This window comes from Diabrotica undecimpunctata, chromosome 1 (assembly GCF_040954645.1).
Source record: "Diabrotica undecimpunctata isolate CICGRU chromosome 1, icDiaUnde3, whole genome shotgun sequence".
In the NCBI taxonomy this organism is placed as follows: Eukaryota; Metazoa; Arthropoda; class Insecta; order Coleoptera; family Chrysomelidae; genus Diabrotica; species Diabrotica undecimpunctata.
Genome location: NC_092803.1, coordinates 192395136 through 192418007, shown reverse-complemented (window position 1 = coordinate 192418007; position 22872 = coordinate 192395136). Strand labels below are relative to the sequence as shown.

At 33.9% G+C, this 22872-nt stretch overlaps 1 protein-coding gene across 1 annotated transcript in view; it reads right to left on the bottom strand.

Moving 5' to 3' along the window:
• Nucleotides 1-21528, bottom strand: part of LOC140432805 (myogenesis-regulating glycosidase-like) — a 42033-nt gene extending 20505 nt beyond the window's left edge. The window contains exons 1-6 of the mRNA XM_072520923.1: nt 21364-21528; nt 20136-20361; nt 14939-15164; nt 5186-5273; nt 2184-2338; nt 1856-2012 (exon numbers count right to left, since the gene is read on the bottom strand). Of these exons, the coding sequence (XP_072377024.1) occupies nt 1856-2012; nt 2184-2338; nt 5186-5273; nt 14939-15164; nt 20136-20361; nt 21364-21481 (970 nt within the window). The 5' untranslated portion in view covers nt 21482-21528. The remainder of the gene's footprint in view (nt 1-1855; nt 2013-2183; nt 2339-5185; nt 5274-14938; nt 15165-20135; nt 20362-21363) is intronic.
• Between the last annotated feature and the right edge of the window lie 1344 nt (nt 21529-22872).

Genomic DNA, 22872 nt, shown 5'->3' with positions numbered 1-22872 from the left:
TATTCTTGTATATATATATATATATATATATATATATATATATATATAGCGTCCATCTGTTTTCGGCCCTCGATTTGCTGCATAAGCTCAGATTGATAAAACAATCTAAACAAACTAAAGTCGCTGTAATTTTTTTGCACAAAAACTATGCTGAGTCTATAAGATAAATCCACAGCACAACCAAGATAGCTGTTTAGATATCAAACTATCGAATAATTTAGGTCTGAATGCATATGCTTAGATAATTTTCAATGTTTTCTTTCTGACCACATTTAAATATCGGTACAACAAAGCTCCCCTTCCAAACATAAAAAAATAAAAAAGTGACAGTAATGAGTTATTAAATAAAGTACGTAATAGCATAGTAATAGTACATACATAGTTTTTTAAAAGAAAATTGGGAACACCATCAGGTCCAGATGTAATCTTATTTGGAAGAGAACATATTTATGCAATCAGAAATATTAATGAGAGTGATTTCAGAGACATTATAATTTATATCAGCATTGTTCTTGATGGGGATATTAAGAATCTGAAGGTTATTAACCATAGAGGTATTACATAGACAGTTTTAAAGAAAACCGCGTCGATTTTCAGTACACTCAGTCCCTTGAGTCCCCAGATCTTTTTACTACACTGTTCTCTGTAGAGTAGATTAGTGCAGTGAGTAGTGAACAGTGTAGTGAAGAGATATGTGGGTTCACGAGACTAAGAACCCAGAAGCACTGCTAAAGACATCAGAGACGATGTCGAAAGATCGGTGTAGTGAAAATCGACGCAGTTTAACACGAAATCCAGGTGAGTTTAATATTTATTTTCTATTTTCCATGCACTTATATCATGGGTTATTTTTTCTTCCAGGTTCCTTGCTAATATTGCGTCTTCGATAGGGGAACACCAACTTCTTCGAGGTTGTCGCTTCTTGTTCATATATATTTTCTCCATCTCCTCGCCTATATTATGATCCAGTTCCAATGCATCTTATATCTGCGTATTTCTGACCTTTTCTAGTTTTGATTTGCTAGAATTTAGTCTCAAAGAGTTTATCTCTGTTACCATAAGTTTGTTTTTGTTGGCTTTGGTAGCATTTTAAACCTCCAAATTGTGTAATGTAACGCTTTGTACAAGACTTCTATAGATATGTTTTCTGTCCATTTTTTATTGACTTTTTTCAGAAAAAAGAGTTTAATATTACTATTATACTCTTAATAATATTACTATTTCACTATTTCCTATTTTAATAATAGTTAATTACAAATAATTTCAGATTTTTACACCCTTTCTTTTCTAAGGCTAAATCGGGTGATTCGTTATTGACTCTATTAGCTAGTCACATTTTGCCATATTTATTTTTTAGGCCTGGTGCGTCATATTTTTTTATTAATTTACTAATCATCTTCATGTTTTGGGGTCATTATTTGGTCATCAGCAAAGAAGAGTTTAAAAGCTTCTGTTTTTCGACCGTTATTCCCATGCTTTGGGATTTCTTTATTCATTTCTGTAGGGATCTGTTTTAATAAATCTTAAGAAGGGTGATTAACTACGTCCTTATCTCAAACCTGTAGTTATTATAAACGGGAAGGTTAAACCACCAGCTATAAAAGTATGTATTCCGGTTTTCTGGTACCTTATGGTATTTTTGGGTAGAAATTACTGAGTCAAATGATGCTCTGTGATCTTACTGCAATTACATTGGCTGACATGATTTACGTTCAGGTTCCAATTTAAATCCGCAAGAGCAATTTCAGTTTTGTACTACGCACGTTTGAAATATTTATTACGCAGCCGTGACTCTCACTGGTATACCACACAACCACTATATTACACACAATGAAATGATAAATCGATAACCTACCTTTGTCAAGTCCCTCATTGGAATAATTCTGACAATCATTGTTAACGAACGGATTAATCCACAGTGCAGTTTTAAAGCCTTGCGATTTTATTGAATCTATTAAACCCTTTGGATCTGGAAACTTATCCTTATTAAATACGTGGGATCCAAAGCACACCTTAAACCAAAAGTAAATAATATATTACAGGTTTTTAAATTTATATACATGATTTAGTCAACAAATGATGTTAAGCAGTATATTGTACGACTAATATTATGGTTCAATTTATTTAACAGAGTTAAGTAAATATCATTAACGATGACTTGTTTAAAAAATACTTATACATACTTCCCAGTTCTCATCGATTTCTATCTGTCCTCCTAAAAATTTATGATCGACAATACTTTTCACAAATTCATTGACTTTGTTTTGATCAACGGGCTGTTTATATTTAGGCCAAGTGGTCCATACTGGTTTTCTTATCATATTTTCGTTTGGGTATCCTAAAATAATAGTTATTTATTGTACAAGACGATAAAATTATACTTAATCTTCGAGAGCGTTTTTTAGCGTCGAGACGTCAGTCGAGACGCTAATTATGCTCGAGAAGATAATGCGATTTTATCGTCGTGTGCAATACAACATTTTTTCTATAGCAAGACTTTAAGTTCAGGTGAAAAATAGAATTTCCAAGAAAATTGTAATTTTTAGCACAAAAATCGCAATTGTGTTGCTCCGTTGCTAGGGATATGAATTACTCTGTCAACAAATGTCAAACAAATGTTAGGTTTTGGTTTTTGCGGAGAATATTGTTGCGTTTTGTGTACAAAGTGAATAAATACGAAATGGACGGAATATCATCTATTGCAGAATCTTACATTGAAGAGTCAATAAGCAATAAGATTGCTGTATCCAAGTGTATACTTGGCGGACCAGAAAATCAATCCAGTACCTCGAATCAAGTGTTTAAGCAAACGAGTACAAGTTGTGATGCTCCAAAAATAGATATTTCTAATAATGTTAATTGTAAAATTTCAGTTGTTTTTAATTCTTAATGTGTTTGAATTTGTCAATTTTATTGAATAAAAAAAAGTTACCACATTTTATCTACTTTTGCTGTTAAAGTGTCACTTTATCTACCCTTGCGGTTAAATTGATACTTTATCTACTCAAAACAGTTCAATAGCAACACTTTAATATTAGCTATGAAAAAATATATTGTAAACATTTGATATTTTCTCATAAATATAGCAAAATCTGTGTTTAAATAGGTTAATAATCAGAAAATATATTTTGATACTAAAGAAAATCAAATATGGTTTATTTATAAATTGAAAATATCGAGATAATGAAAGATATTATGTAAATAAAATATAACCAGATTACAGTCGGCGGAAGAACATTAACAGCTTAAAATATTCTAAGAGAATATGATATACTTAATTTTCTACAAGAAATTAATAATTTATTGAATTGGGGGTGGGAGAGGAGCTAATCAGACTACCGTGTAAAACCTTTAGTTTTTAGCGAAATCCAAAGAGAAAGCTAAAAATGCTAAACAAATTCTTGACGACGACGTATGCAACAAGTATTACAATATTCAGAAAGTATTCCCCTGATACGTTTGTACACTCTATATGTCTTATATATACCTCCACACTTACCGAAGCGCCTACTAGTATATGACCACTTCTATATTCACAAATAATTGGGAACTCTCATCAGTAGACAATCGAAAGCTCGTTCCTTGGTAACAGCACGAAGCCGAAGGCTTCGTGCTGTTACCAGGCAACGAGCTTGAGAAATTTGTCATGAAATTATGAGGCATTCATCAATGTCCGAGGGATATTCGGCGGATAATTTTTCGAAAATAAAAATCATAACTCAACATAACGAAACATTTATTTATTAAAAGTACAGTTAGTGAAAGTACAATTATTAAAATTTAAGTTAACATTAGAATCGTGACATTTTGAAATTTATTTGGATGAAGTTGTCAAACTCGATCGTGTTGTCATAGGAATTGAAAATTGCACTGAATGCAATTATCAGTCTAATGTTGACATGATTGGGTGAAATTATTCCACATGACACAAAATGACGAAATTTGAATGGTTGTTAGAACATTCGAAAAATTATCAATGAAACAGGTGACCAAAATCACGAGATAAAAAGACGTATTGAAATTGCCAGGTCTACCTTTATAAAAATGAAAAAATTGTTTTGTAATCGTAATATTAGTATTCAGCTACGAACTAGAATGTTAAAATGCTATGTATTCTTGGACTCTTAAACTGAAGAATGTTAAAAATCTTGAAAGCTTTGAGATGTGGTGCTACCGCCGTATACTAAAAATAAGTTGGGTGGATAAAATTACAAATGAAGAGGTAATACGCAGAATAAATAACGATCCAGAAGTTATACTGAATATAAAAAAGAGAAAACTTGAATACTCAGGCCACCTGATGAGAGGACAAAAGTACACATTCCTACAAAATATAATGCAAGGAAAAATCCAAGGACGCAGAAATTCAGGCCGTAGAAGAATGTCCTGGATGAAAAATTTAAAAGATTGGTTTGGCTGTACCACTAACGAATTATTCAAAACAGCAATAAATACAATTAGAATGGCCCTAATGATATCCAATCGCCGATAGGAGAGGCACAAGATTGGTTTGGCTGTACCACTAACGAATTATTCAAAACAGCAATAAATACAATTAGAATGGCCCTAATGATATCCAATCGCCGATAGGAGAGGCACTCAAAGAAGAAGAAATACTAAACTCCTTGAAAATCCAACCCAATTAAAATTTAATATTATGCAATAAATATTCGAAAGAAGCAGCAAGTAAGAAAAACCAATGAGAAAAATGAAAGAATTAATCAGGGAAAGAAGTGAGGAAAAAATTTAAGAAACCATCTTAACGATGTTTTCTAGGAGCCATAAGTTGCCATTGGCTGAAAGAATAAGACTTTCCGAATTCTATTTTCGAAATCGTTTTAAAAAAACTTTGTGTAACACGAAATGTACTTCATTTAGTAAAATAAGAGCTGTTTCCTTTATTTGTTCTTTTTACGATCAGTTTTATTTCAAACTGTTGATGGATCTTTCTGTTAGACTCTATATTTATTATGTCAAGCATATTTTTGTATTTCAGAAAAAATAATAGTAATACTGAAAATTCAAGCACGGAACTGAAATAACAATATAGTTTGGCTATGTTCCGACGGCTGATAAGTCCAAAGATGTAATCGAATTACTTTATTCAGTTTCACAATAAACTAAAGTTAACAAAGTCGGCAGATGTGGCATACATTTTAGAAGACTATTTTTATTTGTACATTACCTGTTGGTTTTCCTAGATAGTTGTTTACGGCGTGAAGGTGAGCTTCTTTGGAGTTTTTCTTTGTAACAATATCATAGGTTAGAATGTTCTAAAATATAAATAAACTATCGTAAGTTCGACGTTTAAATATAAAACTATTTTTAAAAAAATTATCCCATTAACAAACGTGCAGAAAAGTAAGACTATTTAAATTATCAGCATTGAATTCGCTTTTGCGAATTGGATTCGCTTTGCTTACGACCATCTGCCGTCCGCTTCAGGCGAAGAGTTTTTAAATAAAAACAAATCTTAGTTGCTACCTTTTGCATCCCATCATTTTGCATGTGTGTATTGACTTCCTTAAAACAGTTAAACAGTTTATTTTTATCAGTTTCATGTGTATTTTCTTACGAAGGGGAAGGGAATCATCATAGGTACTGCTCAACTCACCACAACTCATTTTAGAGCTTCATTACCATCATTCTGGCTTTACAACCCTCCATGGGTCCTAGCCTCGTCAAAAATTTCTCTTCAGTCGTCTCTATCTATAATTTCTCTGCCAAACACATATTTTCATTTTTCTTCATCGATGATATCAAGGAACCATGTTCTAGGTCATTGTATTCCATCCTTATTTTATGCCCTATCCACCTCAGAGGCCCTTTCTTAATATATTTTACGTTAACCTTACGGTTCCTGCTACAATCTATAAAGTTCAAAGTTTTGTCGTCTTCTCCACACTCCATTGTCACTTACTGCTACAGATTCGCCTTAGTACTTCTCTTTCGACATTCCAACATTTTTCATTACTTTTCGTTAGAGTCCAGGTCTCTAAACCATATGCTAGGACTGGCGGCGTATTATTGTTCTTTAAAGTTTTATTATGTTTGTGTTAAAATAAGAAAAACATAGTAGTTAGATACAAAGTCACTTTGATCTTTCGGGAGACGCCATGAAACGGATAGAGGCATTTAAAATGCGGTATAACCGACGTATATTAAAGGTCTCATATACATACACCACACAACTAACATAACTCTCCAGAGGCTAAGAAAAGAAAGAAATTATAAACACCTTAAAGAACAGAAAATTGGTTTACTTCTGCCACATTATGCGTAATATTGAACTTGACTGAGGCTTGAATAAATCTGACTTCTACAGTTGATTCTACAAGGCAAAATTTAGGACAAGAAAGGACTGGTCTAACGTCAACTGATCTATCTCAGAAAAACATATGAACCAGCAAAGGCTTTACCACTAAACACGCCAAGTTCAGGAATTGACATCGTCATCATTAACCTGTATGCGGACACTGCTGGACATAGGTCTTTCTCAGCTCTTATTATTTGTATCTGTCTTGTGCGGCTTGCATCAAGTTTCAACTTGATGCAAGTGTATTTTATTTTAAAGTCTCCACTTTAAAATACGTTTTGTTCATCGGTTTTCTGATAATCTGACGACATATCCTGCCCAATTTTATTTTAACGACGTGGTTTATTCCATAGCGTCTGTTGTTTTATTCTACGACGTATTTCTTTGTTTGGAATTCGGTCTCTCAGAGAGACAGCCTACATCTGGCGTTCCATAGCCATCTAAGTCACGCGAATCTTATTAACTTCCTTTTTTGTGAGTGTTAATGTTTCCTCGCCATAAGTGAGTATAGGTTACACGCATTGGTCAAAGAGTTTCCTTTTGAGGCATATGGGTAGTTCCGATTTAAATACATAGTTTAATTTACCAAAAACTGCCTAGGCTAATCCTATACGATGTGGGAGCTCGCATGTCTGATTATTGATTATATCTGCCCAACCGAATTTTATGGCCTAGGAACTTATACGATGTAGTCTGCACAGTATCCCTTCCATCAAGAGGAATATTTCGATTTAGCGCCAAATTATTTGCGTCTTGTTCATATTAATCTTTAGTCCGACCTCCAAGGAAGCGTGATCTAATTTTTCAAACATTATTATTGCATCATTCGTACGATCGGTTATAAGGACGATGTCATCTGCAAATCTCAAATGACAGTTTCTCTCCATTTATGTTGATACCATGTCGTTCAGATGTGCCTTCTTAGTATGTTCTAAAAGCGTCATGAATAGCTTTGGAGAGACGGTGTCTCCTTGCTGTACTCCTCGCTGTATACAGAATTTATTTTGTTTCTTGTTCAGATAGTCCTACGCTAGCTATAGCATTTTCGTAGAAATATTTGATTATGTTAGTGTAGCGATAGTCTATGCGGCATTCTGTCAATACTTTTAATATTTTCTGATGGTTTATGGTATCGAATGCTTTCTCGTAGTCGACAAATATCAGCGCCAATGGTTTGTTATATTCTGCAGACTTCTCTATTAGGTTCTGTATCACTAGTACGTGGTCGTTAGTACTGTATATATATATTCGGTTTTTTTTTTTAACGTCTTACGACGTTGTCCGATTCCCAAACGCCACTGTATTCTGTCTTGAGTTAGGTTTTCGTCCAGATTTCGAGCGCTAATCGCTTTCCTAACTCCCAGGCTCCAGCTCTGTGGTGGTCTTCCACGTTTCCTTTTCTCTGGAGGTTGCCACATCATCGTTTTTTAGGCAATCTTTCGTCCCCCATTCGGCTCACATGCCCATACCATATGAGCTGTTTTCTCTCAATATCCTCAACTATAGTGCCCTCTATACCCGTTTGTTGTTTTATCACTTCATTCCGTATTCTGTCGGCTCTTGATATTTTCATCGATCTTCTGATGGCATTCATTTCCGTGGCTTCGACCTTTTTCTTATATTTTTCGATTATTCTCCATGTCTCAGCTCCATAAAGTAGGCTAGTTTTAACCATTGTCTCATAGATGTTCCATTTTCTTTTGTTTGATATTTCTTTACTCCATAGAATTCCGTTCAAACATGCTATAGCTCTTCGTGCTTGTACAATTCGATGTTCTATTTCTCGTTTGTCTTTTCCGCTACAGTCGAAGATGACGCCCAAGTATTTATATTCGTGGCATGGATTTATTTTTTTATTGTCATCGATATCGAGTTGTTCTGCTTCAGCTCCAATTGAGAGGTATTTTGTCTTTTCTAAATTGATATTTAATCCCCATTTCTGGTATTCTTCAATTAGTTTTCTAAGCATGTATTCCATGTCATCTTTGTCATTTGAGATCACCACCTGATCATCTGCAAACTGTAAAGTATATATGTAATCCTGATCGTTCAATTGTATACCCATTCCTTTGACTTTCCTTTTCCATTGTTTCAGAGCTGCAGAGATATAAATCTTAAATAGAGTCGGAGAGATACAACATCCTTGTCTGAGACCCTTAGTAACTGCAAATTTTTCAGCTAAGAGGTTTCCGAATTTCATTTGGGAGTTTGAACCATAATATAGATCTTTGAGAGCACTAACCAATGTTTGATGTATGTTTGATGTGCCCAGGACTTCCCATAGTTTATTTAGCGGGACTGTGTCATATGTCTTCTCAAGATCTGCAAAAGTCATATGTAACTCTCTATTTGTCACAATTTTCTTTTCTATAATTTGTTTAAGACAGAAGATGTTATCTGTACATGAACGACCTGCTCTAAATCCTCCTTGTTCTTCGTCTTCAGACGATTGATAATCTTCCTCTATCAGGTCCCGTAGTATTCGACCGTATAGTCGACTCATTGAACTTGTGACCGATATCCCTCTATAGTTTTTACAGTTTCTCCTGTCACCTTTTTTATATATTGTAGTCATATATGCTGTTTTCCATTCATCTGGTGTTGGATGTCCATAAATATATTCGTTAAATATCACCGTGATCATTGTGTGTAATTTCTCTGAGCCATTCTTTATTAATTCCGTAGTTACTCCCTCTGGTCCACTTGCTTTCCCATTCTTCATCCCTGCTATAGCTTTTTGAACTATGTTGATGTCTATGGTAATATGCTCTCCCAGTACTGTATCCCGATCTAAATCCAGCATGTCCTCTAAGCTGATAGAAGTCTAATTTAGCGCCCAGTCTTTTTTTGATAATTTTTGTGAAAAGTTTATATACGTGTGAAAGCAAACTGATATAACGGTAGTTTTTTAAATCTGTTATGTCTCTTTGCTTGTGTAATACAGTAATAACTGCATTATCCACTCCCAGTTTTTTTCTTGGTAGATGCATTCGGTGAAAAGCTTGGCGAAAGCCTGGATAATTTTATTTCCACCTAGTTTGATTGAGGGTATTTGTTATTTTTATTTCTAAGTGCCGTTTTGATTTCCTGTGGAGTTATTTCTGGCATTAATTCTGATCGCTAATTTGTGATTTTGCGATCTCATATATTTCGAGATACAAGGATTTGACAACCTCAAGGACTTTGGTTCTATCAGTAGTAATGTTTCCATCTTTGTTCTATATTTTGTACATATTTTTGTTGCCTATGTTGTTCGTAATTCGCCTCAAAACTTTAAACTTTTGTTTTCTTGAATTATTTTAGTTATTTATCTTGTATTGTTTTCTCTTACGTCTTTTTGGATTGACCGGTGGATATCTTTATATAATTTCTTCATTGTTGTGTAGTTGGAGCCGTATTTTTTTGTCAGCTGTCTTTTTTTACCTATTAGCTGTTTGATATTTTGGCTTAGTTTTTTTATGAGTCAGAACGGTCGAGCACTACTCTTTCGGTTTCTTTTAAACCCTTCAATATGCCATAATTTGCTTGATCTACATCTTCTATTTCATCTTAAAAGTCTTGTATCTGTCTGGTTAGTGTATCTTCATATAGGTCGTTGTTTTCTGTGGGAAACCATAGACTAGACACATCTCTAGACGTAGGTATTAATTGTTCAGTGAAATTCAAAAAGCACTCGTTATTGTGTACACATCTTTTGACGAAATACACATATTTTTTGTTGACCATTTCGCGCTTCGGTCAACGGTTTAGCCAAACATTCGGTATTTGATCTTAAATTAAAATATTTATTTATTTAAAATTTTAGATGTTTTAGTTGTTAATATTAGCATTAACTGCAATATATAAATGTAGATGTAGTAATTATACAACATAATTCAATAATATTGAAACACTTGAACAATACTACTACCCCAATTAAACTTTATTCGATAAAATCAACATGTTTTCATTATATTTTGTTCTGAAGGGTTGTTAAATATGATCCAAATTTGATGAAATAGTTTAATTATATATCTCATACATGAGTGGGTTTTGTGTAGGTGTTTACAGTCAGAACATAAAGGTTAGCACACATGTAATGTTTTTCAATTTGAAAATGTGTTTGAAAACCCTTTAGGCCAATTTGTTTTGAATTACGCCCCGTTTAATGTAATTAGAATCAGTGGTGAAGTCCACAATTTTTTGATAATTGCCTTTTTATGCATGAGGTATTTTCTAAATTAATGTTTAAAATAAAATTCCAATTTTTTTTCAATTTTATAAATTTGTTAACGTCGATAATTTTGTGATAGCCAAAATTTTAGATTGTTTGACTATCGCATAGATGGTTAAGATTCATTAAGGATTATTTTCCTTTTGTTTCTTTTCTGATGGTGAAAATTTCTAAAAATCGTACCAGGTTAACCCATCCCTAAGGATGGGTGGCGTATGCAGGATTCAGGGTAGAGGAGTACATCCGAACCTATTTCCCCCTAGAAGCAGATCCTGTAAACAAATTCCTTTCTGTTAAGTATGGTCCTAAAGTTTTGGGAAAAATTTCACCTGGTCTGATTGAGAAGCAAAATGCATTTGACAAAGAAGGCCATGGAATTGAAATGTCATCAGTTATTGACATTTAATAAACAAAGCAGAATATTTTGGTTTGTGCTCTGCAAAATGTCTTATAAAATTGATATTCGTCGAGGTGTTTATAATATGGTTGGGCGAATGTCGAAACGAGATATTGTTAATATTTATCGAGATCAAAACATAAGCAAATCGACAATTTATCGCACAATCAGAGAATGTGAAGAAGAGATACCATGTGTTAACTTGCGTAAAAGTGACCGACCGCGGATTTTGAACCATATAAGAGAGGCAAGACTGATTGAAGCAGCTAAGAACAAAATTGGGATCTAACAGCGAAAACTGGCCAGAAGATTTTATGTTGGAAAGACTACAGTATACAGGACCCTATTGAGTAACAATATTATCTACCGAAAAAGAAGGAAAGCTCCAAAATACACAGAGGATCAATTAGAGAGAATTCCGAGATGTTGCCGCGCGTTAAGCCGAGTGCATTTCGTCAACAAGTTGATCGTGATGGACGATGAAAAATATTTTACTTTGTCCAACTCTGAGATAAAGGGTAACGATAGGTTTTACACAAACGATTACGAAAATGTACCTGAAAATAAAATTCAAAAGTAAGAGAAAATTTGAGAACAAAATTTTGGTATGGTGTGCAATTTCTGAGGCTGGCTTTATCTCACAGCCCTACATTGGTGTTGTTCGAGGCGAAGCCTTAAACGCAAATATTTATATTCAAAGATGTCTCTCTAAATTGCTTCAGTTTGTGAACACACATCATGCAAATGATCAAATAGTCTTTTGGCCAGATCTTGCTTTATGTCATTACGCGAGGATCACAAGGGACTGGTATGAAACTAACAACATTACCTTTGTTTAGATTACCTACAACATTTACCGAAAGCAGACAATCCTACCAACCTACCTCAGGCTCGTCCAATTGAAAAGTTCTGGGCAATATTAAGTCGGAAAGTCTATAATAACAGATGGGAAGCACAAAATCAGGAACAGTTAAGACGCCGCATATATACAAAAATTAGAGAAATTGACGCCGAGGTCGTCCAAAGGATGATGCAACGTGTCAGGGGAATTATTAGGCAAATCAAAAATAATGGTCCCTTATCTGTCATTTAAATTTTGATTTATAATAAGGATAGTTAAGTTAAATTGTTGAATAATTATAATGAAAAAAAATATAAGATTATTGTGCTCAGAGTTATTTGCTTTTGAAATTTTTCCCAAAACTTTAGGACCATACGTTATTCTGCCTACTAACTAAAATCACCCCCTCCTAGTTCTAGAGCACAGTTGACTGTCGCATGTACCGTACTCCGAAAGTAGGATGGCCGCTGTAAGGCTGACGACGCTTTCGGAGCACTTCCTTCTATTTTCTAAATCTTATCTCTGTCGTTGATCCGACTGGTGTTTCTCTTTTTTTTTCTTTTTAATGACTGCTCGGATATAATTGTGTTTACTATTCCCTTCCTCTTTATTTTCCATCATCTTCACGATCATCTCTTTCACAATCACAGGGTTCATAGCGATTTCTCTATGCATTCTGTTTCTCCCCACTATCCATCTACTACTTTCTAGCATTGTGTGAGGAATAGTGTCAGAGCATTCGCAGTGTAGATATTTGTCTGTATCTGTCCTTCTGAACCTATGAAGATATGCCCTAAAACATCCACCTTCTTGGAGCACTTGCGTTTATGGCTGTAGTCAAACGCTCTCTTCTCTCATAGATATGTCTCCTTTTTATTGCTAATACACGCAGAGATGCAGAGAAACGCAACCCGAAACGCATGCTGACTCGCAACGATGTCTATCGACCTACAAGGAGCTTACACTCCAGAATAGTGCCGCGTAAAGGATCACAGGCCTACAGAAAAAAAATTTTGTTTCGGTACCGTGAATCTTTAAGCTGATTTTTACTATGTTAGGGACGAAAAATCGAAATATGGATTCGGTTTTTTGTATCAGCTTTAGTTTTATGGATATGGCACATTCCGAAATTAGTAGTTTCAATATTTGAGATAATGAAGAATATACCATTCAGAGGAATATACATTGTTAATTAAACTTCTTCCCCAGTATATTTGTTGTTTTTACTATATTATGCCTTATTTTTGCAAGAAAGAATACTTTACTGTCGTTACATTACTATTTTATAAAGAAAAACAGCTTGAAAAGTATTTCTAAACTTTTAAAATGATACATTCACCAGTTGTAAACTCATTCAGCCTCCACTTAATAAAATACTGGGTGCTTTAAAATCGCTATTAGTGCTGGTATCTGTCGATGACTAAGCCCAGTTAGTAAAACTATTTCAATAAGTATCCGTTAGATGGCATACTCATTCATGTTTACTGCTAATATGCATTTGTTGTAGTTAGTCCTGTTTAGATATTCATAATAAATGTACATAACCTCAAATTTTTGTAAGTTGTTCAAAGTGTATCAAATCTTTTCCTAGTTTATATTGTTTTAAAATTGAAAAATAAGTAGTGTAAGTCGCAGAAGTTGTGTTAATCATCCTGATGTGTTTTGTTACGTTTGTGGGGAGTATACATTACAAGAAAATAGAAGTATTACTGATTTTGTGAAACGTGCATATCTTCGATATTTTGGTTTTCGGCTTGGTAATCAAGATTAAACATGGGCACCATATATTTTATGTAAAACAAGCACAAAACTTATGGAAGTGGACGACAGAAAAAAGAAAAAGTATTAAGTTTGGCATGCCAATGGTATGGAGAGAACCTACTAACCACAATAATGACTGTTATTATTGCCTGGTCAATGTTTCAGGGATCAGTAGAAACAATCGCCAAAAGTGGTCATATCCTGATTTGACTTCAGCCAGACGCCTAGTACCCCACTCAAAGGAATTACCGATCCCAGTGTTTCAAAAGTTACCTGACATTTTTTAACATGACGGTGACATTTTTGAACATATGTCTGACTCCAATTAAGACAGTGATAATAATTACGACGGGGTAACAGAAAACAGACGGGGTAGTTAAATGGGTTAAAATATACGTATTTTCTAATTATGTGATTTTTATTTCAATTTAGTAAATCCATATCAGCATATTCGTGTTGTAATGCTTAAAAGCTGGCATGACCTACGTTATCATAAAAACTAGAACTGATAGGGCAAAACTGAAGATATATTCGGTATTAGCACTCCAAATATACCTAAAATCAGCTCTAATCACTTTGGCACTAAAAACATTTTACGCGTGTGAATTAACTGCATAACACCGTGAGGAACCCCAGTTCTTTCTGATTTGGGTCTCCCAATGATAGATATTGTCCTCCCAAGCGCAGCCACACTCTTCACTGCCTTCCAAGCTACCTCCCGTATATGAACCCCCATTCGCCATATTGGTGTAGCGTCACTCCCAGATATTTGACGCATTTCTTTGATGATAGCTGTGCCCCCTGCATATTGGAGTTCCATCCCTTGTCATTTTCTTTAACCCTTTAGAATGATGGCTTTAGTTTTTTCTGCTGCGATTTTCAGCCCGCGTTACTACCAGTCCTTCTCCGTATTTGCAGTTTATGATCCCGTCATATGCCAGGTTCCCAGGTTACGTCAACAAGCGTGCCCTTTTCAATCATGATCCTTTATGGTTGTTGTGTACCAAAAACGCCTTAGGTCATAATAAACCCAATATTATGTTATCCTTATCCAAACATTCGTTGAAAATTAACCATTTTTTCAATTTTAAAAATTTTAGAAAAAGAGTCAAATATTGGAGATGAAATCTCAAAACCTAAATTAAAATTGAATTACCTAATAGTAAACACACTTACTACGACTCTAGTACAGTCACATCTGGAATATATATGTATTTTCGTTTTCGAAAGTACCCATCCTTTCTCTATCACTTTAATTGTAAGTACTTATAGTGTAAACTTGTCTAATTTGGCTAAATTTTTAATAGTTGGATAAAGCCAATATTTAGTATTTCTTACATTAATTAACATATAATCTAACCTAATTAAAATATTTGCAATACCGTTGAAAAAATTAAATAATTTCCTTACCCTTTGGCGATTTACATAGGGATTTTCACACTTAGCTATCAGAAGTAGTACTCCATTTTCGTTGTTATTTTGATCAATGAATAGCGGTACTTTATCATCGATAAAAATAAAGGTACCCTTACTATTTAGCCAGTATCTTTCAGCTACAGCAAAATTATCTGACTTTTTAATTACATACGGATCATTTCCATTTAAAACTAACTGCTCTAATGGCTTCTGTAGATACCTGTAATAAAATTTAAAAAAAGTTAATGAATAAAAACAGCTCATAAACAAACCAAACTAATAAAATATCTGACATGTTGTCAGAAACTTTAAACAGAACATGTGAAGCTAAAATACTTTTTCTATGGTCGAAACGCTTTTTTGTACTAACCATAATGACATATAAACAAGCACAATAAAATACTCTTGATCAGTATCCATTCTTTTTGCTTTTATCGTCTTTATATGCGTTGCCAGCTTTCCCAATTTCATGTCTTCATGTTTCTATCCTGGGTCATATCCATATCTATTCCTGTTAAAATCTTAACAAACCGCCAAGAATTTTTATTCTTTCTCTTACAATTAATAATTTAAAATTTTTTGTTTAAAAATCCTTTATAAAAGGTATATAATTATATACCTTTTATAAAGGATATTTAAATGAAAAATTTTGTAACACATGGTATACAGCCAGCTACACGAACTTAGTTTCCTTGTTAATTTAAAATAAGCCTTAATCCCATGTTTGCGCCCAATATACCTCATCTCAAATAAAACCGGTCAAAAATTTACGTTTTCACAACCTGACCCCTGGTCGTAAAGTTTATTTGTAGGATTTTGACCAAAATGGCTTTCGCTGGAAAACAGGTATAATGTCTATTCGAAAGTGTGTCGATTAGTTTTACTGTTTTTGGAGTACTTAATTTTCTTCTTTTTCTTTTTATGTAGACATGACTATGTCTGTTTTTCAATGTGCCTCCAGTAGGTTGTCGTTCCATCGTTTTCGTGGTCTTCCTACTGACCATCTTCCCATTGAGTAACCGTCTCTGGCCGTCTTTACTACTCTATTTGTTGTCATTCGGCTTACATGATCGTTACATTCTTCGCTTCCATTTCTTAACCAGTGCTTGAAGTTCTCCACCTTCTGCGTCTGCATCTGCGTCGTATATCTGTTCCAGCTCCAGCTCTAACTGTATTCTGTATTCCAGCTCCAATTTACTGTATTCCAGCTCCTTGTTTGGGGAAATTAACATGTTAAATTTTCTGACGGTTATATTAAATTGGTGCAACATACGTTGTAAATCATTTTCACTTTAAAAGAGTAGTATTGCATCGTCTGCACATCAGATTATTTTAAGTTATTTTTCTTCAGTTTTTCATCCTTTTTTGGCTCTTACTTTTTAAATTATTTCATTCACAATAAGGTTGAACTATAGAGGACTCAGGGAATTTTCCTGCCTTATGCCATTGCCAGCTTCAATAGGGTTAGTTAATTCTTCTTCTACTTTTACTTTTATTGCATTGTTTTGGTACATATATTGGATCATTTTGATTATTCCTATAGGTATCGCTGTTGCAATAGGTAGATAACGTCCTTTAATTTGACGAGGTGAAATACCTTCTTTATATCCACGAAACATAAATATGCCGATTTGTTGTATTCTAAAGATTTCTATTGCACTTGTGATTGATCTTCCCGACCTAAAACCTTGTTGTTTTTCTGCTAGTGTTATAATGTAATTCAATGTACTTATTTGTTATCACTTTGTTTGTTAATTTCAGTGTTGTGTTTAATAAATTAATTCCTCTGTAATTTTCCGGGTCCTATTTGTCTCCCTTTTTGGAGAGACGTATTGGGATGCTTGATCTCCAGTCTTTGAGAATTTTGTTTTTTATTATTTTTTGTATTAGTTCTAATAGTTGTTTGGTCAGATTTAGTCCTTCGTACTTAAGGATTTCGTTCGGTATTCTGTCGTGTCGTTCGTGATAAAAAAATGTGTTGTTTATTCCAAGTTCTTTATTCAATATTATCATGTTATCTCTGACCTTTGTAACGATAAGACCACCAAAGAGAATTGAAATACTATTATAAAAATACCTCAATCAACCATGGGAGCTTAGCGTCTATGCTTCGCTTAGATAAGTATCTCAAATGTGAGTTCGTCTTGTCTTAAACTAGGAATTAAACCATGAACCCTTAGCTGATAGAAAATAAAATAATTATTTAACTAATCATATTTATTAAAAATGTGACGAAAAAACAATCAACCCTGCCAAGGCTTTACAATAAATAAATTTGGTGATACTTATGGCATCGATGGGTGATTGTGTGGCTTCCCAATAGATAGTTAGCGCCTGAGCTGCAGTTGTTCCATAAATTGTTTCATAAAATATTCTAGGAATATTTAGTTATTCCATATTCTCCAATAGTGTTTCAATAAACTGTCCAATACAGCCCATAAAATCTGAAATACGGTCAATAAACCCAAGAGAATTCTGCAGACCATAAAATGAAGTTTATAATAATTTTTGCCTTTTTTTATAAATTTCAAAAACAGGCAAAAAATTATATTCCGACTACGTTAGAAAAGGTGATTGACAGAAAGTAGGAAAGGACTGTAATGAAGTTAGCACAGATGCCATAGGATGTATGCCTATGATGGAACTAGTACTTCTGTCAACATATAATATTTAATCTACCGAACGAAAAGAGAGAGAGAGAGAGTGAATATTTATTCTACGGGACAGAAGGAGAGAGAAAGGAAAGACAGAGGGCGCCAACTACTTTTTGAAGAAAAAATAGTAAAAACGAATTTGAAGGCAGGAATTAATAAATTAATAAAGAAATTAAAATAAAATAATTATTTAAATATAAAAAATAATAAAGGGAATGACGTTTATAACGTTACACCTTATCTACTACTTGTTTTAATTTGTCATAAAACGTTTACCTTGTTATTTTCTATGCCGTATACACCGATGATGTTCAGGTTTTCTTTCTCCATTGTTATCTTTGCTGGTACAATCCTTTCTGATATGCATTGACACTCTTTGATGAGATTTTGGTACCTTTAGTGTATTAGCAAGGCTACACCTTCATTGTTTTCTTTTGCGTCTCCACTGTAGATTGATATGTATTCACCTAATATCGATTGTCCTTTTCCTGTCTTTTTTGTTCGCTGTAGAGCGCATATGTCTATTTATTTCTTTTTCAGTACTTAAGTTATTTTTTGGTCCCTTGAGTTAATCGATGTGATACTCCATATTCAACTTATTCTCATCTGGGTTTTGAAAATTTTTGCTCGTCATTATTACTATTTTAATTAATATTTTACTTAAAAGGTAATAAATCTTTCAGTTTAATGTTTTATTTATGAATTTTTTTAATAAATATATGTCAAAAAAAAAAGGTTTCTAACTGAAAATATGTCAAGAAATAACTAACTTTATGAAAGCCGTTGAAACTGGCGGTTTGCTGCTTACTATAGATCGTTAGATTGAAGCGGCAATTAAGGTATTATATATTCGCGTCTTAAGCCGGGCACTATGCCCCAAAAGACATTCTATATTCACTTCTGAAGCCGGGCACTACGTCCAAATTCAGAGTGTAGCATGCAGAAAATTCCTTAAACTATTTAATATTTAAGGTATACCAATTTTCTAGTACGTCCCTGGCCCGAGTATAAATATTTCCTCAATTCTCTGTTTACATTAGATGTTAAAGAAAAAAATTCCAAATCCCAGTTTGTAACTGCGACGAAAATATGGTTTTATTGATTTGTATGTGTTAGTATTCAGATTTTAGGGCCGGGAGTGATTCAAGGTCATTTTTCGATATAATTTGAAGCATGTTTGACAAGATTTTTGGGATGTTCCTCGAGAGCGAGGTAAGGGACAGTAGATGCATGTACGATTAGGAAGGTCGAAGTGAATTTAAGTTTTAGGTTTGAAGGGTTGGCGATTGTAACCGAACGTTTTAGTTAGTCGGTCAAGAAGCTGGAAAATTTATCGAGGAAACAGTGATTTATAGTTAAAGTAATGTGTCACTTCAGATCAGAGTGATCACTGTTTTTTTTTTTTTGTTTGTATGCCGTCTCTCATATCAGTTATTTGTAAAGCTGCAATTACAACAAATTTGGAAAATGCCCACGTGTTCCAGTTTTCTTCTAAGAAGCCAAGTCCAAGGTTTGCGTTTAGTGCCACTTCAACTTCATTTTGTTTGTCCTTGGTCGTCGTTCCAGACTAGAGATGCAGTTTTTTTGTTCATGTTCAGAGATTCCCAGTCCAGTTCCAGTGGCAGAAATTTTAGTAGGTCCAGTTTCTGACCCAGGAAATCATTTAAAGTAATTTAGTGCAATCCAGGTATCTTTTGTGTTTGATTTTTAAAATAAGAATAAACATTTTTAATAATAATTTGCTTTCATAATTTAAAAAAGAAATTGTAATGATTAAAATTATATGTGTTAAGGCGTGACCATAGCTGTCATAATTATTATCAGTTTTAAAACTTAATGTTTTTATATGACAGCTAGGTTTATTTTTTGACATTAGTTTGTTTTGTTATTAGAAAAAGGTTAACCTCTATGAATGATCTCATTTAAAAGATATTTCTTTATTTGTAATGATTCATTTCTGCCACAGATCATAGCCCAGTAATGTTTGTAAGTATTATAGTATTGATAAAATGCGTTAGGCTTTCACGGCCATCGTCTAACTTGTTAAACTGTTTGTTCGGGCTGTTAGGCCGTTGTCTTCTGAGATTAGTTCTCGTCGTTTCGCCAATACTAGGGGTTGGCATCTTCTGGAGATGTTACTGCTTCGCTTGTAAGCTGAAACGGACAGTTTCAGGTCTATGTTCCAGAATGGGATACAATTACACCCTATGAGATAATAGCAGGAAGGTCGTGGGAAGTCATCTGATTATCTTCTCAAAAAACCATACGAAATGATGACTGAGCAAGGAAATCCTGTACTCTACAATCCGGCTATTAACTGATGACATATAGATTCCGGACCTAAATAGCCTAAATGACATTACAACAAGCTACAATCAAATGCTTTCTCCTACTTAAAATATAAAAATAAAGTTCAATTAGGTTAATAGATTTCAAAGGAGTTTTTTCTCGCACTTTTTACACTGCGACGTATAAAATTTATGTGGGTACTATTACACTGTTTAATTTCTTATGTTAATTATGAACCAGTGTCTTACCTTTCTGGACCACCAAACCAGTAGCTGTTTCCTAGATCCAGTTGAAATTTATCGACAAACTCACGATCCGTATAAACAGAATTCCAAACGACTTGGTAACCACTATCGACCTGATTTATCGATAGTGAGGATCCGTTAAAAGCGCATTGAGTAAAGTCGTTCTGGCAGTTACTTACTGTAAAATCTATGCCTACACCGATTGTTCCTTGCAAAGTTACCTCATTGTCTGCAATATAAAATTAAAAATTATTACGGTAAATAGCCACTATAGATAAGTTAACAGTAAACTGCTGAAAAGTATCATTCACATAATATATGTTAAAAATAACCTGTACTAGTTAGTTACTCATATTTTCATCAACAGGAAGAAGGTTCTCAACCTGCCCTGTATAGGTGTTTAACAAAGGAGGCGTTAATCCTGGTTAGATTATAGATCCCTTTTTCTGCTCTATTTAATATTGGAGTGATATCAGCTACGTCGCACCAGTTTTCTATGTCTCAGAACCATGAGTGTCGTTTGCATCCTGGTCCTTTTCGATTATAAATTTTGCCCATTCAAATTTTATTGAACAAGCCTATTAAGACAGAAACCTTCTCTTCTTCAGTAAGTTTAACAACTATTTCTAGTAGTTTATCAATGACTAATAGTTTCTTTTTATTTTTTAGCGTTTTCATGGCGTCTTATCCTTTGATATTTTATTATATTCATCTACATTTGTATATTTAAGGTCATAATTTGTCCATTATTGCCAAAGGCTTTATTTATCAACAAAAATTTTAAGATCTATTAAATTTTCCCTTTTTAACAAAAATTTTTAGATCTATTAAATTTCCCCTCCCTATCTTTCAGTGTATTGCATTGAATACCGTATTCCCTTGGAGTGACAGGAGCTCTGATGGGTATATTAACAGCAGCTAGGATACCCTACTGGACCTCCATGGTCTAAGATTGTTATGGGGAAGAGCCAAGAATAGGGAAAATAGAGATACCGTATGGATGATAATGATATTTTCTGATCATATTGTAAGGAAATTTAGCCCAGCACAGACAGGTTTGAAACTGTAGAAGGGTTGTGCAGAAAATTCTTCTAGTGCTGAAAATTAAGGAAAATTATCTGTATAAAACTGAAAAAAAATATCTTCGACACTGCATTCATATCCAATTTTTTGTTCAATAATTGCACTGGTTGAAGATGAGTTATTATACATGAAGTCATTTAGAACTTACCATCATTTAAAACAGAAACGTTTAATCCATTTGTTGTTGGTTTAAGATCAATATTAGCTTCACAAAAATTAAAAACTAATAAGATTAAAATATAAAAACATATTTTTAGTTCCATCATTAAGGATACTAAATGAATTTAATGAACCATATATCTGATGTAATAATAAATTTGTAAATCTTTTTATAAACACTTGATTTTTATCAATAACAGTATATATCAAAGGTAGATTAAAATCCACTTGTAGATTTTGTACCCACTTAAAGTGCCTCAAGAGCCTTATATCTTTTGTATAGAAAATAATATAATTGATGTGCATAATAAATATCTTTGTTACTAAGAGTCAGGCATTTTTAATTATATTTGAAATTCAGAGAAATGTGGACAAAACCGTGCAGATCTTAAACTGTAAGTCTGAAACATGACATAGTCAAAATATTAAATGACAAAACACTTAGGTGTAACACCATCATGCCCAAGAGATAAATGAGGCAAGGGGGAAAATGTTGCCTAAACGATACCCCATATTGAATTTTCTCAGCAAAGTATGTTTTGTTCGGAGTTTTTCTTACCCCAGTCGACCTGTTCCAGTTTTTAGGAGCTGGAAATCCTCCTTTCAGCTTCTCTATAATGCTGGATAACGCATACTCATTGTACTCTCTTCGAGGACGCAGGAGTAGGATTTGCTGGCAAAGCTGGATCCTATTCCTAAAAAATTTGACTTAATCGTCTGGACATTTCTCAGAGAGACATATCCAAAATGGTAAATTAATCTTCATCAACAGTTTAGCACATTACCGAACGTTACCGAAATGAATCATAAACACCATGAGATTTGCAGATGACACGGTAATTATGGCTGAGAGTATAGAAGAACTACAAACTTTACTAGATGCAATAAATAGTGAATGCATTCAAATGGGACTTGACATCAACACAGATAAGACCAAATTTATGATAGTATCAAGGAGTCCAATAAATAATGAACAACTAACTCTTGGTGGATAGCAAATAGAGAGAGTGACAAAATATAAATCAGGGAGCTTACATCAACACAGAATTAGATCCAGACTAAGAGATCCGGGTACGAATAAAAATGGCAAGGGCAGCGTTCTTAAAATTCAAACAATTGTTCTGTGACAAAAATCTGAATACTGCGCTGAGACTGAGGTTTGTTGAATGTTACGTCTGGTCGCAACTATTGTACGGGGTAGAAACATGGACACTAAAAGCGCAAATAGTTAAAAAGATTGAAGCCTTTAAACTTTGGATATACCAGAGAATGTTGAGAATTCCATGGACTGCCAGGGTCACCAATGAGGAAGTGCTGAGAAGGATGGGTCGAGACAAAAAATTGTTGAGAACGATAAAAGTACGCAAGACTGCATACCTTGGACACATACTAAGAAATAATAAATATAGTCTTCTGCAGGTCATCATGCAGGGTAGAGTCGATGGCAAAAATGGAAAAGGTAGAAAGAGGAAGTCATGGCTGCGAAATATTCGAGACT